This window comes from Sphaerodactylus townsendi, linkage group LG04, assembly GCF_021028975.2.
Source record: "Sphaerodactylus townsendi isolate TG3544 linkage group LG04, MPM_Stown_v2.3, whole genome shotgun sequence".
NCBI classification, from domain to species: domain Eukaryota; kingdom Metazoa; phylum Chordata; class Lepidosauria; order Squamata; family Sphaerodactylidae; genus Sphaerodactylus; species Sphaerodactylus townsendi.
Window position 1 is genome coordinate 75,179,789 of NC_059428.1, and position 14,265 is coordinate 75,194,053.

The 14,265-nt window shown below is 39.2% G+C and overlaps 1 protein-coding gene across 1 annotated transcript in view; it reads left to right on the top strand.

Annotated features, from left to right (window-relative positions):
- CFAP47 (cilia and flagella associated protein 47) overlaps positions 1–14,265 on the top strand; it is a 290,800-nt gene that overhangs the window by 87,852 nt on the left and 188,683 nt on the right. Inside the window, exons 25-27 of the mRNA XM_048494089.1 lie at positions 9,223–9,316; positions 10,911–11,018; positions 12,125–12,320. Of these exons, the coding sequence (XP_048350046.1) occupies positions 9,223–9,316; positions 10,911–11,018; positions 12,125–12,320 (398 nt within the window). The remainder of the gene's footprint in view (positions 1–9,222; positions 9,317–10,910; positions 11,019–12,124; positions 12,321–14,265) is intronic.

Here is a 14,265-nt window from a genome sequence, read left to right on the forward strand (position 1 = left end):
TTTGGCCTGCAGGCGGCATAGTTTTTAGGCTAGCAGCACCAAAATTTCAGCGTATCATCAGGAGACTGTCCTTATGCTACCCTCCATGTTTGGTGAGGCTTGGTTTAGGGAGTCCAAAGTTATGGACTCCCAAAGGGGGTGCCCTTATCCCCCATTTTTTCCAATGGGAGCTAATAGGAGATGGGGCTACAGTTTTGAGGGTCCATAACTTTGGCCCCCATGAACCAAACTGCACCAAACTTGGGGGGGGGATCATTAGGGAAGTCTTCTGATGAGACCCTGAAAGTTTTGAGACTGTGCCTTCAGAAATGTGCCCCCCACAGCCTGCAACCCCCATTGACAGCAATGCAGAAAACTCAATGCAGAACAAAGATTCTTGGGCAAATTTCTAGGATGTTCCTGCAGGGGGTGCATTTTTTGATGTATCAGCACCAAAATTTCAGGGTATCATCTGGAGATGATGGCACCCCCCAAGTTTGGTGCAGTTTGGTTCCCTTTGGGAGTCCATAACTTTGGACTCCTTGAACCAAACCTCACCAAATATGGGGAGTAGCATAAGGACAGTTGTCATGCCCCCACAGACCCTTTAAGATTTAGTTGCCCTTTATATAGAATGGGTTTAGCTATGTTTGTATAGTATTCAGTGGGAGGGAACCGAATTTAGTTCTGTCCCTTTAAGAAGCCCTAGGGCTGGTGTTCTATGGCAGTTATTACCCAGCAACCCATCTGGTTTTGGCAGTTAGGTGCCAACGGAAGCTGGGTGACAGCAACAAGTTAGACCAGGGGTAGGGAACCTGCGGCTCTCCAAATGTTCAGGAACTACAATTCCCATCAGCCCCTACCAGCATGGCCAATTGGCCATGCTGACAGAGGCTGATGGGAATTGTAGTTCCTGAACATCTGGAGAGCCGCAGGTTCCCTACCCCTGAGTTAGACAGTCCAAGATGTTATAGACTCTCAGTATTTAACAGTCAAAGATGTTATAGATTCACAGTATTTAAGTTAAAAAATCATAGATGTTATAGTCTCACAGTGTTTACGTCAATAAATTCCAGCCTCCAGAAAGTTTCTGCAACAAAGTAACCTTTATTTAGTTAGACCCGGGAGGAGTCAGGGTCTGTCAACATTGTTACAATTAAAGCTTTAAGTATTGAACTGTTAACTGAATCAGTGAGTCTTACATTCTGCTTTGGCCGGGTGCAGGGCACCTAAATAACTACCTGGGGAGCAGAACAGTCTAACTTGAATGTTTCCAGTTTCCAAAAGGCCGAATTGAAAGTTTCAGTCGGTGAGAAGCAAGGCAGGGAGCCTTTGCAGTAAAGGAACAAAGAAAGTCTGCCTCGCAACAGTAAGAGATTGGTTCCTATAAGCCCTAAAGTAGCTGGGCATAGGAAAATTGAAGTCTTCTTTGCTAGGAGCAGTGGCAGAAGAGAGAGATTGGTTCCTACAAGCCCTAAAGTAGCTGGGCATAGGAAAATTGAAGTCTTCTTTGCTAGGAGCAGTGGCAGAAGAGAGAGATTGGTTCCTACAAGCCCTAAAGTAGCTGGGCATAGGAAAGTTGAAGTCTTCTTTGCTAGGAGCACTGGGAGAAGAGAGAGATTGGTTCCTACAAGCCCTAAAGTAGCTGGGCATAGGAAAGTTGAAGTCTTCTTTGCTAGGAGCACTGGCAATGCAAGAAAGAGAAGAAACTCACTCAGAGGCAACAAGCTCTATTTCACAAAGCAATGCTAGAAATAAAAAGCCCACTACCAAAATGTTAGCATCTTTGCAAGATCAGGTGAATGTATTGCAGCTCAAATGCTCTAAGGCATGGCAAGACCTCCTAGCTATTTATCAATCTGGAAAATGCCTTGTACAAGAAGAAGAAATATTAAGTTGTAAAGAGACCTTACAACAACGGTACCTTTTATGGAAAGGTCAGCTAAGAGAGATCTGATTTCCCTCCCTAGAGCATTATGAATACATCAGAAGCCTTGAATATCAAGACAAAGATGGAGAAGGATCAGAGAGAAAAGGCAAACTTCTTTAACAACATTATGTGTGGTTTATCCAGCAAGTTTCAGGGATTGCAAGCAAGTCAACAATCAGAGATCCAGCACGCGCAAGAAGAACAATCCACCAAAACAACTGTAGACACTGCATCCCTACTCAGAGGCATAGAAAGAGGAATGTCACCTCACATTCCAAGAAAGGTTACACCTGAAGTGCCAAGCAAGTGTGGCAGTAAATCTGCAACTAAAACCTCGTCTTCCCACACATCCCACAGAACAAGAAGCACTAAGTCAGGCTCAAATTATAGCAGTGCCTCTTGTCGTTCCCCAAAGATTGGCTATGGAAATGAAGATCCTGGAAGCCAAAGCTGATGCAGCGGCTGCAAAAGAACAAGTAGATTTCTTCAAGCGAAAGAAGAAATCATTGAAGGAATAAGCTCATTTGAAAGCCCAGAAGCGGCTCAACAAGCAAAAGTAGAAGCAGCCTTGTCAACACTAAAACAAAGAGCAAAGGACTTCGGGACAGAGACAGGGCGCAGGACTGAGCAGGAAGAAGACCCTGCCAGGAAGGTATCTTCCTATTTAATCCAACAGACATCCAACTTTGGAGAAGTGACTGCTGATTCGGAAGAATTCAGAGTGCCATAACATCTGGCAGCTGCAGAATCAGCAGAACTCAAGTCCCAGATGTCCAGAGTGCAGCAATCCATGGTCCAGTTCAAACCACAGCATAGCATGGATTTAGCCAGTAGTGGTGAGTCAGCAGACAGTACCACAAAATGAGCTGCCCCAAGTAATCAACAAGCAAAGTCAGTTAGCAAATGAACAGAATGAGGGGAGGAAAACCTTTACAAATCCAGTTGGGATGCCCAATTTCGACTCTACAGTTTTAGACAGGAGCAGAAGTCTCCTGAAAGACACAGTTGTACCTGAATTATCAGCTTCACAGTTATACTCCGCATCATCAGGCAACCAATCCCATTATGCAACCTGACATCCCAAATTTGTCAGATGTTTTAAAAGCTACCCTTTCCAGAAATCCTAGAAGAGATTTAGCGGACAGAGGCATTCAGAAGTTTTCTGATAAGCCAGAAGACTACTTACTTTGGAAAATTACATTCCAGAGAGCCCTCAAAGACCTGAAACTAGATGCCGAGGAAGAGCTGACCTTGCTTATAGCTTGGTTGGGAACAACATCAACGCAAATAAGAAGAGTCTATGCATCACATGTAAGAAACCCTCACATGGCTTTAGAATGAGCATGGAGTAGATTAGATGAAAGATATGGAGCATCTTCAGAAATAGAAGCTTCACTTCTACAAAGGCTTAAAACCTTTCCCAAACTTGCAATGAAAGATTGCAAGAAACTGTGGATTTGACAGATCTGCTTTCAGAGATGGAGTCTCGCGAAAACCCCGAGCTGCCAGGATTTGCATGTTTGGATCAGCATTTGACTCAAAGAGAAGTTATCGACAAGTTGCCCTTCCCCCTGAAAGAGCAATGGGGTAAAGAAGTTTTTAATTACAAAGAGAACCATCAGCAAAGGTATCCACCATATTCATATCTTGTAAGATTTATATCAAGAATGGCTAAAGAAAGAAATGATCCTCAAACAGGATTCCCTTCTTTGTACCAAGGTGTTAGAGAAGAGAAGAAGTCGTTCCAAGAGTTTAAAGGTAAACCTCAAGTTATGGTTAGGAAGACAGAGACAAATACAAACTCAGTTAAACAATTCTCAAGTAAGCCATTGGAAATTATGTGTCCAGTTCATAAAAAATTGCACAACCTCAATGACTGCAAAGAGTTTAGAGAAATGCCTTATGAAGAGCACCTGTCCTACATAAAGCAACAGAAACTGTGTTTTAAATGTTGCTCTTTCAAGAACCATATGGCCAGTGAATGCAAAAGAAAGGTAGAGTGCCAAGAATGCTCCAGTGAACAACATTGTTCAGCATTACACCACACAAAACCACTTCAGTTACCAAAGAAAGAGACCAAAGAGGCAGAAAATATCCCGGAGAAACCATCACAACCAAAAGGAGGACAGAACGGCAACAGCAACATGCACTACCATGTGTGATGGAACAAAAAAGATACGTACTTGCCATCCGATTTGTCTCGCAGATGTTTACTCAAAAGCTTCACCGCATCAAGCCCAACGTATGTATGTGGCATTAGGCGCTACAAAGCGTATTACACGTCATTAGCCACTCCAGAGTTTTTTTAGGATGTTTAACATACACTCAGAAGAGGATAGAATATGTCATGACCACATGTAGTGGAAATCAAATCATGACAGGAAGAACAGCACCAGGATTTGTTCTGCAATCAACTGATGGGACAGAGCAATTTAAACTACCTACTCTCCTTGAATGTCAACATATTCCTAAGAGCGAAAAGACAAATCCCAACAAGAAGCATCGCCACGCATCACAAGCACCTGGAGTCCATAGCAGACAAGATACCAGAGCTTGACCCAAATGCTAAGATTCTGCTGCTTATCGGCACAGGGTGTCCAGAGGTGTTAAGTAGTCAAAGAGCAGTGAAAGGTCCCCAGGAATGCCATTTTGCTCAGAGGTTAGGGCTGGGGTGGACCATTCCTAGGCCCAGTTTGTTTTGAACCACAAAAGAATACCTGAACATGCACCTTCTGCATGGGTTTTATGCCAAATGGACGCACCCACTTAGATGTTTGACTGCAGATCACATCCAGATACAACATCATAGCATAGAGGAGTTGGAGTCATCAGTGTTTAAAATTACAGTCCATGATGACCAGCCAGCCTTGTCCATAGAAGACAAATGTTTCCTAGCCATAATGGAAAGAGAGTGTCAGCAGGATGAGCAAGGACATTGGATCGCACCTTTACCCTTCAACGACCCCAGAGACAAGTTACCAAATAATCGTGTCATGGCACTGCAACGTTTGAAAGCACTACAAAGAAACATGGAAAAAAAACCCCAGTATTTAGAGCATGATGAATCCATCAGTAATTCATCAGATAACAGTGTACCTGATGCTCCTGTGACCATCAGCAGGGACAGAAAACAAAGTCATGTACAGAAAAGCAAAATCAGCTCGCTGTAAAATCAAGGCAAGTGAGAAGAGATGGTACTGAATCAGAACCTGAGATAGATGATTTGATGCCTAAGTTGATTGTCACATCCTCTGTGCTGCAAGAGGAGAGATGTGCACCAGGAAAGGAGATAGAAAACATCACAGATCCAGAAGATGATCTCATAGTAAACAGTTGGCACTCCGAGAGGCGTTCCAGACATGTCACAGAATCGAATGTTGTTCTGGACAAGTTCGAGAAAATAACAGGTCAACACAAACAGGAAGTAAAAATGAAAATATCCTCTCTCAGAAACACAAAAGAATTTCTAAAGCAGGAAGGCTGCAAATGGCTTTTCAATCCACCACATGCGTCCCATATGGGAGGAGCATGGGAGAGAGTGATAGGGATAATAAAAAAAGACTCCTGGATGCTATGCTTTTGAATGTTAGCAATATCATACATGAAGTCTTAGTTACATTGATGGCAGAGGTAGTCTCTATAATCAATAGTCGTGCTAACGCCATGTCATCGGACCCAGAAAATCCAAGCATTTTAACACCAGCAACTTTGTTAACTTTTAAAACTCCAGAGTGGACCCGATGTAACTATAGCCTCAGATTTAAAGGAGTACACTACAAACAATGGCAACAGGTGCAGTCTTTGGCTAATGCATTCTGGAAGAGATGGAAGAGAGAATATTTGCCATTGTTACAAAAGAAGCAAATGGGAAGAACCCCAACCAGATCTTCAAGTAGGAGACGTGGTCTTGATGAAGGAAAAAGAATCTCCACGGAGGTTCTGGCCATTGGACATTGTGGTAGAAGTAGTTCCAGGAGAGGACCACAGAGTGCGTAAGGTTAAAATAAAGACAACTAAAGCAACAGGTGAAGAAGAGACTTTGCTGAAATTGATAAGCCACAGTTCAGCTTTCCAGGAGCAAGGCGGAGATGGCTGCCTTCCTTTACATGATGCGGCAGCTCAACTCAACAAACATACTCTAGAAATAACTCTGAAAGCTTCAGACCCCACAGTGTGGCAACAGACAAACATGAAAGGAGAGACTCCTCTCTTTGTAGCGATGGATAAATGTCTTGTGGCAAACGTCCATTTTCTGCTACTTAATGACTTTAACCCTGATTTTAAGAATGAAGATGGAGATTCTTCTTTATTCAGAGTTCCTGAACGTTGAACTTCAGTGAACCACAAGCACTTTGAATTCTGCAATCAAGATTATTAGAATTTTATAGTTAGCATAGAAGTTTATAGTTATAGTTAGCATAGAAGTTTACAGTTAGCATAGTTGATATTATGTATTAGTGATAGATAGTTATTAAGAGTAGTACAGTAAGAATAGTTAAGTATAGTTAATGGAAGTTGATAAAGGAAAAACTTCCAGAGGAAGTTTTAGGCGGGAGTGTCATGCCCCCACAGACCCTTTAAGATTTAGTTGCCCTTTATATAGAATGGGTTTAGCTATGTTTGTATAGTATTCAGTGGGAGGGAACAGAATTTAGTTCTGTCCCTTTAAGAAGCCCTAGGGCTGGTGTTCTATGGCAGTTATTACCCAGCAACCCATCTGGTTTTGGCAGTTAGGTGCCAACGGAAGCTGGGTGACAGCAACAAGTTAGACAGTCCAAGATGTTATAGACTCTCAGTATTTAACAGTCAAAGATGTTATAGATTCCAGTATTTAAGTTAAAAAATCATAGATGTTATAGTCTCACAGTGTTTACGTCAATAAATTCCAGCCTCCAGAAAGTTTCTGCAACAAAGTAACCTTTATTTAGTTAGACCCGGGAGGAGTCAGGGTCTGTCAACATTGTTACAATTAAAGCTTTAAGTATTGAACTGTTAACTGAATCAGTGAGTCTTACATTCTGCTTTGGTCGGGTGCAGGGCACCTAAATAACCACCTGGGGAGCAGAACAACAGTCTCCTGATGATATGCTGAAATTTTGGTGCTGATATGTCTAAAAATGCACCCCCTACAGGCACCAATGTCCTGGTGCAAAAAAAATTTGGTTGTGGTGGAGTGGCCGCACATGGCGGGGGGCATCCAACTCAGGTTTTGCCCAGGGCTACAGTTTGCCCAGGGCTGCCTCGTTACGCCCCTGATGTCTGGACTTTCATGTGATTGGATGGATCCATGAAGGCAGACTATTTTGATTGCTTCTGCCCTGGATATGCCACTAAATGTTTTGGAATCCCTAATTTAGAGTGAATTTAATGCTTGATAAAATTTGTGCTCTTGTGTAGGTAACTGATCTGACAAAAATTAACACCATCAGATGAGCTCTCTCATCTGATTTGTGAAACAGGAATATGATAGGCAGATAATAGCATCAATCCTTTTATAGTTGCAAGCAGTAGTGATGAATACGGTATTAGTTTGGTTTTAGAATGTGGTTGATTTCTGTTGTGCTGTTCAAGTCATAGTAACAAAATATGGAATAATGGTTTCTTTCATGAAGGCATTGTGCCCACATTTATATGAACTACTTGCATCAAACATAGGTAACTATATTTTACATTAAAGTTCTTTTGATATAGAAATTGCCAATATAGTTAATAAAATTGGCTCATTACACCACCTTTCACTCAGAAAATAAATTGTAGTATCTATGAACCAGATTGCAAAACGACCCTGGCTGGAAATGCTGATAAGGATGTTAATTCTCACTATGACTGCTGACTGGATAAGACAGTAGAATAGGCCATTGAGCAATTTTTAAAAAGGAACATTTCTGACTTAGGCTACTAGTGAAATATACTTACATTTATAGTGTAGGTTCTTAAATTTGTCATGAGCTTATTTTAATGAGCAGTATCCATGTTCTTGGCATTGATGACACAGAAATAAAATGAATAACTATTAAAAGGTATATTTCCTCCAGTGTGGAGGTGTCTATGGTTAGTGCTGTGCTGTTGTTTTGGCTAGTACTAGTGTATTATCATTGTAGAAATGTGCAGCTTTGCACAAATACATGGGTTAAAAAAAGGTTGCCTTTTATTATCATCAGGTATCCATTGAAACTTTTCATTTCTTTTGACGACAAAAATAGTCTTTGCAAATTTTTCCTTGATGATATCTCTGGTTTCAACGTATAATTTTTTCTGGTTCATGTTCACTTGCACTTGACAATGGTAATCTGTTCTTTACATGGTCCTTAAACTCATCAAGAATATTACATTTTGGCACTATGTATTTTTGGTGTTTTTCTTCAGCTTTATTCCAAGTTTTGATATTAACAATTCATGATCTGTATTACATTCAGCTCTTGGTTTTGAATGAAGAGAATAAAGCTTCTCCATCTTTTGCTTCCAATTATGTTACTTATTTGATTTCTGTATTAGTCATCTGATGATATCTGCATATAAGAGTTGTCTGTTTGGTTACCCGAAACATGTGTTCAAAATGGACAAATTTATTTCTTCAGAGACTTTTGTGACTCGCTGTCCTGCTTCATTTTCCTAGCCCAAATTTTCCAACAACATTTGAATCTATTTTGTTTCCTACTTTTGTGTTCCAGTCACCTATGATTATAAGCACATCTTGTTTAGGTGTGTGATCAATTTCTTCCTGGAAACTTGCATAAAAGTTTTCCATTTCTTTCTCTTCAGCATCTGTAGCTGAAGCATGAACTTGAATAATGGTTTTGTTGATGGGGTTTCCCTGACGTCCAATTGATATTATTCAGTCAGACGTTGTATTATAGCCCCTTTAAAGAGATTGTTTGTGCTATATCTTGCCTCACTATTACAGCAGCTCTGTTTCTTGTGTATTTGTCATATTCTTTATTATTCAAATCACATATTTTCAGTTAGACTATTCCTCATAGAAATACATTTGTAAATTATTGCAAAAACTAATTCCAATGGATAATTTATCTTTTACAATACTGTTATAAGGTTATTTTAATCAAATTTTGTCCTCTAAATATATGAATTCCCTTACTGAACTAATATGCAGAGGGGGATTAGAATGCTGGTGGAGAACCTACTCGTATATGTTCATTTTTTGAGTTGCGTGTCTGTATACTTTGAACACACATATATCTATCTATATGTTCATAGGGAAGGAGGGGACAAAATAGCCCATTCCTGACAAGTAATGTGTATTTGATTTTATAATTGCATTTATTTCTATGCCTGCCTTATTGTTTTGATGTTAGATGCCAAGGAGCATCCCTTTCTCATGTGCTGCCCCAATTTCTTCTTGACTTTGATGACTATAAGAGATGGACAAATCTGCAGTCTATGTTGAAGGTATTCTGTCTTGTAAATCTCTTGTCTTGATGATATTCTGTTGTGTAAATCTCTACCAGTCTTGATCTTATATTTGGAGTGCAGTCCATGGGAGGGAGTGCTCCTGTGGGTTCTGAGCACACCTAGCTAACAGATGGCTGCAGCAACTGGGGAGTAGTTGCACAGATTGAGCAGCTCAGATGCCTAGGCAGGAGGAAGTAAGGTAGCACAGGTCAGGCAGTTTAGAGGTCCAAGCAGGAAACATCTGTGAGCATAAGTCCAGGTATGCAGTTCTTCCTGAGGAATTACACTTATTGCAGCCAGACAGAGTTGTGTCCAAGTCAAGGCTTTTATCCGCTGCCCTAGCTACTAAGATCAGCATCCTGCAGCAACTTACTCTGTTCTCAATCATCCTCTAATGCAACTGTTTCCAGTTGCGAGTATTTCTCATTTTATTTCTTAGTTTATGTCTCTGTTTCTGCCTCCTAATGTATTTCTGTTCTGCCTATCTGCTTGCACTAATGACTCTTCTGGCTGTAATCTGTTTAATTCCTCAACTGTTTCTAGAACCTCCGACCTTTTATTTATTTCTTCTGCTTTTTGGTTCCCCTCCCACAGACCACTCATCCTCAGAAGGTTGGTTCATGATGGGAGGTAAGAATTGTAGATATGGTGTAAGAGCATGCCAATGCCAGAGACAGATACTCTGGTGGTGGTGGTGGGGGGGGGGGGGCACGACAATATGTCCACGAAGCTTGAACATGGAAGGTGTAGCTGTTCTGGCTGTTCTCTGCTGCAGGAATCCACACCAGAATGGATGGACACATTCATGGGGCCTTCTTAGGGGTAGAACTGACTTTAGTCAGCTTCCACAGGGCTTTCATCCTGCTAGGAAATTATGCCATGAAAATAGCAGGTGTATGTCATTGAAAAAGAATAGTGAGTTGGGGGAGGGTTGTGGAATGTCTGTTTTATTGAATCTTCTCTGTGTCTTCATAATTTATAATGAGACATGTGATACTTACGTCACTTTTTATTTTGCTTGTGACTCTTTTATAGGCAGTCCTTTAAAGAGACTATTCAGTATTCTATGCTTGCTGTCTCATAAAAAACATAGATAATGCAAGATTGCTTTATGGATTCTCACTATGTGATTTACCATTGACTGAATCAAAATCTGTGTATTTTTCTGTACTTTGCATGTTTATTTAGAAGAAAATCCAATAGAACTTACTTCTAGACAAATGTGTGAAGGATTGTAGTCATAGGCCCCTTCTACACATACAGAATAATGCACTTTCAATGTACTTTGCAGCTGTGCGGAATAGCAAAATCCACTTGCAAACAATTGTGAAAGTGGATTGAAAGTGCATTATTCAACATGTGCAGAAGGGACCATAATAGGCAATTTCTGGTATGCATCCAACATATGCACATTTAACACATGTGCAGACATGATCATGAATTAATTGTGAATACAATTATATACTGTATATTAATTGTGAATACAATTATATACTGTATATTACTGGTAGCGGATGTTGGTTATTCTTTTTTGTACATTCTGAGAGTGGAATTAAAATTAAAATTTAAATCCTAAATGTTTCATTTTTAGTTGAAGATTAGTAAATCTGAGCCTAAGGACATTCATATTTTGGATGACTACACTTTTGAGGCTATCAGCAAACAGTCATGGACAGATGTGTTACTTCAGATATACAAGGTGAGATGCTGTGCTTCACTTACAGCAGAGCTAAGTGTTAAAAATGCATGTCTGAGTTTCCCCTCCAATGCTCATAACATTTAGCAATATAAAAGGGATCTATAGCTTGGGGAAGGTTCCAGTAGGTTCCTTTTAGGAGTTGCCATGGCATTTCCAAGAAGGTAAAGTTTGGTTGCTAACCATTTCCTCAGGTTAGGGGGTAGGGCAGAGAAACAATCCTAAGTATTTGGCATATTTGATTAAATTGATTAATATTATATTTAATAAAATGGCTATATTTGATTCTGTTGAGACCCAGCATGGTGTAATGGTTAAGAGCAGATGGACTCTAATCTGTAGAACCGAGTTTGATTCTCCCCTCCTCTACATGAGTAGTGGAGTCTTATCTGGTGAGTAAGAATTGTTCCCCCATTCCTACATTCTTGCTGAGTGACCTTGGGCTAGTCACAGTTCTTTGAAACTCTGCCCCACATACCTCACAAAGTGTCTGTTGTGGGAGAGGAAGGGAAAGAAGTTTGTAAGCCCCTTTGAGTCTCCTTACAGGAGAGAAAGTCGGGTATGAATCCAAATTCCTCCTCCTCTTCTTCCTGCTCCTTATTCTTGCATTCCCTATGCATTCCCTATGCCAGGTAACAAAGCTTTTTTTGTATTCCTAACAGCAAAGAAGTCAGACGTAGCAGATCAGGCAGATGTTCAGGAGAACTGTGGCAGCTTAGCAGAATGCACAATCACTTATGATACAGTAGTCAAAGTTCTGATCATAACAGTTTCTAAAACCTTGCCAGAGAAAGGGCCATAGGCCTTCCAAAAGGTACACGCCATCATGAAAAAGACCATTGATCTTTCAGTCCAAATGCGTCTCCCCAAAGGACGGTACCACTAAAAGAAGGCATTGGGCATAGTTGTAGGTAAAGGATGTCTTTCTTACAGTTGTATTTGAAGTGGAACTCGGGTTTTATAACTTCAACCATTTTAGTTTTTAATGAGCTTGCAAAAGCTTCCTACTTTATAGTGTTGTTTTGCTAATATATACAAAGGAACTTCAAGTATTTGAATATTTCTAGTATTAAAACCATGATCAGTTTTTAAAATGCTTTAAATTTCAGATTTTTGTTCTTCAGCGTGTCTCTGCTGTTAAGGTGAGTCCTTTGAGCAGTCCAGAAAATGAAGAAATCATTCCAAAAATAAGTGCGGATCCTTTGTCCAGTAATATATATTCATCACCTGAAATAATAATTCTTACTTGGATGAACAGAAATTATGAGAAGACACGAAAAATTGTGTGGAAAGACTGTCCAAAGGGTGAGGAAACATACTACATTTCATAGCATTTAAAAATTAAAAAATAAGTATCTTTAAGATATGACATTTTCTACACTATCTGTCAGTAATTTGTGGTAAGGTATTATTAATTTCTAAGAGCAATTGTATTTCACTTCTGAAGTATCTACTTTTTTAAAAAATCAAGACTTTATACAGTGCTTTAGAGCTGTAATTCAGTTTGGAGATTAAATTAAAAATAATCTGTAATAATTTATGATGATTCCCATTTCCCAATTAGAAATTAAAAACTTAAGCCTGCTTCAAACAATATAGAGTCCCACAGTGTTAACCATGGCTAATGTTGCATTTTTCTTAGCATTAAATAGAACCTGGAAATAGATTTTGAAGATAGTTTACAGATACTCTGTGGTTTCTATACTAGTTTTGCATGCTTGTGGTGATGACTGTTGTTGGTATGGAAACTCTTCACATTATATGCTTCAGCCGCTCACGTAACGGACTTTGAGTGGAGTGATTATCACAGGGAAGTGTTGATAGCAGCCTCTCTATGGCTTGTATAACATGGAAAATCATTGTCACTTTTTCTTAAGGAACAGGTTGTAATCATTATTTTAGCCTGAATAGATTTCTCTTTGCTGTTAATAAAGAACCAGAGAATTAAATCTTGTTTTTAACAGCAGTACTAGTATGGACATTTATCTGATTCTTTATTAGAACTTTCTGTTGCATGACACCTTTTTAGCTCCTCAGCAATTGTTCATTATAGGAATTAAATATCAGTGCAATATGTGATTTTCAACAGTCCTGCATAGCACAAAGATTAACATTTTATAGTTATATGTTCTAATCCCTCAAAATATGTGCACATTGTTCACTGTCCAGCATTTGAAAACTTTTTTTTTGCTGGGCGGAGGGGGACATGGCAGGTGCAGAACTACTATTTACTACCCTTTGATACAGGCAGGTGGCATTTTTTGGAAGTTTAACCATATATAATGGTGTGATGACTGGCATTTAGTTAGAGCAAACAGTACTTTTATTTCAGCACAAGTGAACATCAGGATGAAATTGAAATGAAGTCTTTGAACTAGCTGTCATTGAGAAGTGAGGCAAAGTGACAAGTCATAAGTTTGATCTTGCATGTGCTGCATCTTTTTTCTTTATGGTGTCATGAATGATATCCTCAGGCTCTTTGTGCAACAAGACACTAAATAAAATACTGTTTCCACATAGATTTCTTATCCAGGTGATAAGAATGGCTGTAGAAACTTGTTCAAATAATTCTTTTGACTTAAGCTTCAAATGAAGGTTTAGATCACAAAGAGAAGACTTGATTATGCCTTTATAATCTTACGCTTCAGAAGTCAGAAAGAGACAGTCTTAAATACTAAATGGCATCTGTGCAACTAAGCTACAATTTTATTTTGTGGTGAAAATTTAGTAGTAAATATTTTTATTATTTTTTTCTGGAAATACATATCTGATCTCCGAAATAAAAGTGTGTAATGCAGCCATTTAGAATATTGTTACACTGTGTGCTTGTGTCCAGAAATCTGATTGTCAATGTTGAGGTTAGTTGTGTATGTCTGAAAATAGTATCTCCATTTAAATATTTACAAAATTATTAGCATTGATTGTGTTTATCTCATTTACCATATCAAGTTATGTGTATATGTCTGTGCATAGATATAATTTAAACTATGCATTATTATGTGGTGCAGGGATGTAGCTGAAACACCTAGTTAATGACATGCAAGTGAAATAATTATCATATAAATTGCATAATGTGGCCAAAATTGTAGCTGGTAGACATTTATGCAGTTGTGGTATCATTAACAATTAACCCAAGTATGAAAAATCTTCTTGATGGGAAACTGACAAGATGATGCAAATATATAATTTTACTCCTGTGGAGATTTAAAAAATGGAATTTATTTATTTATTTTATTTATTATTTGATTTA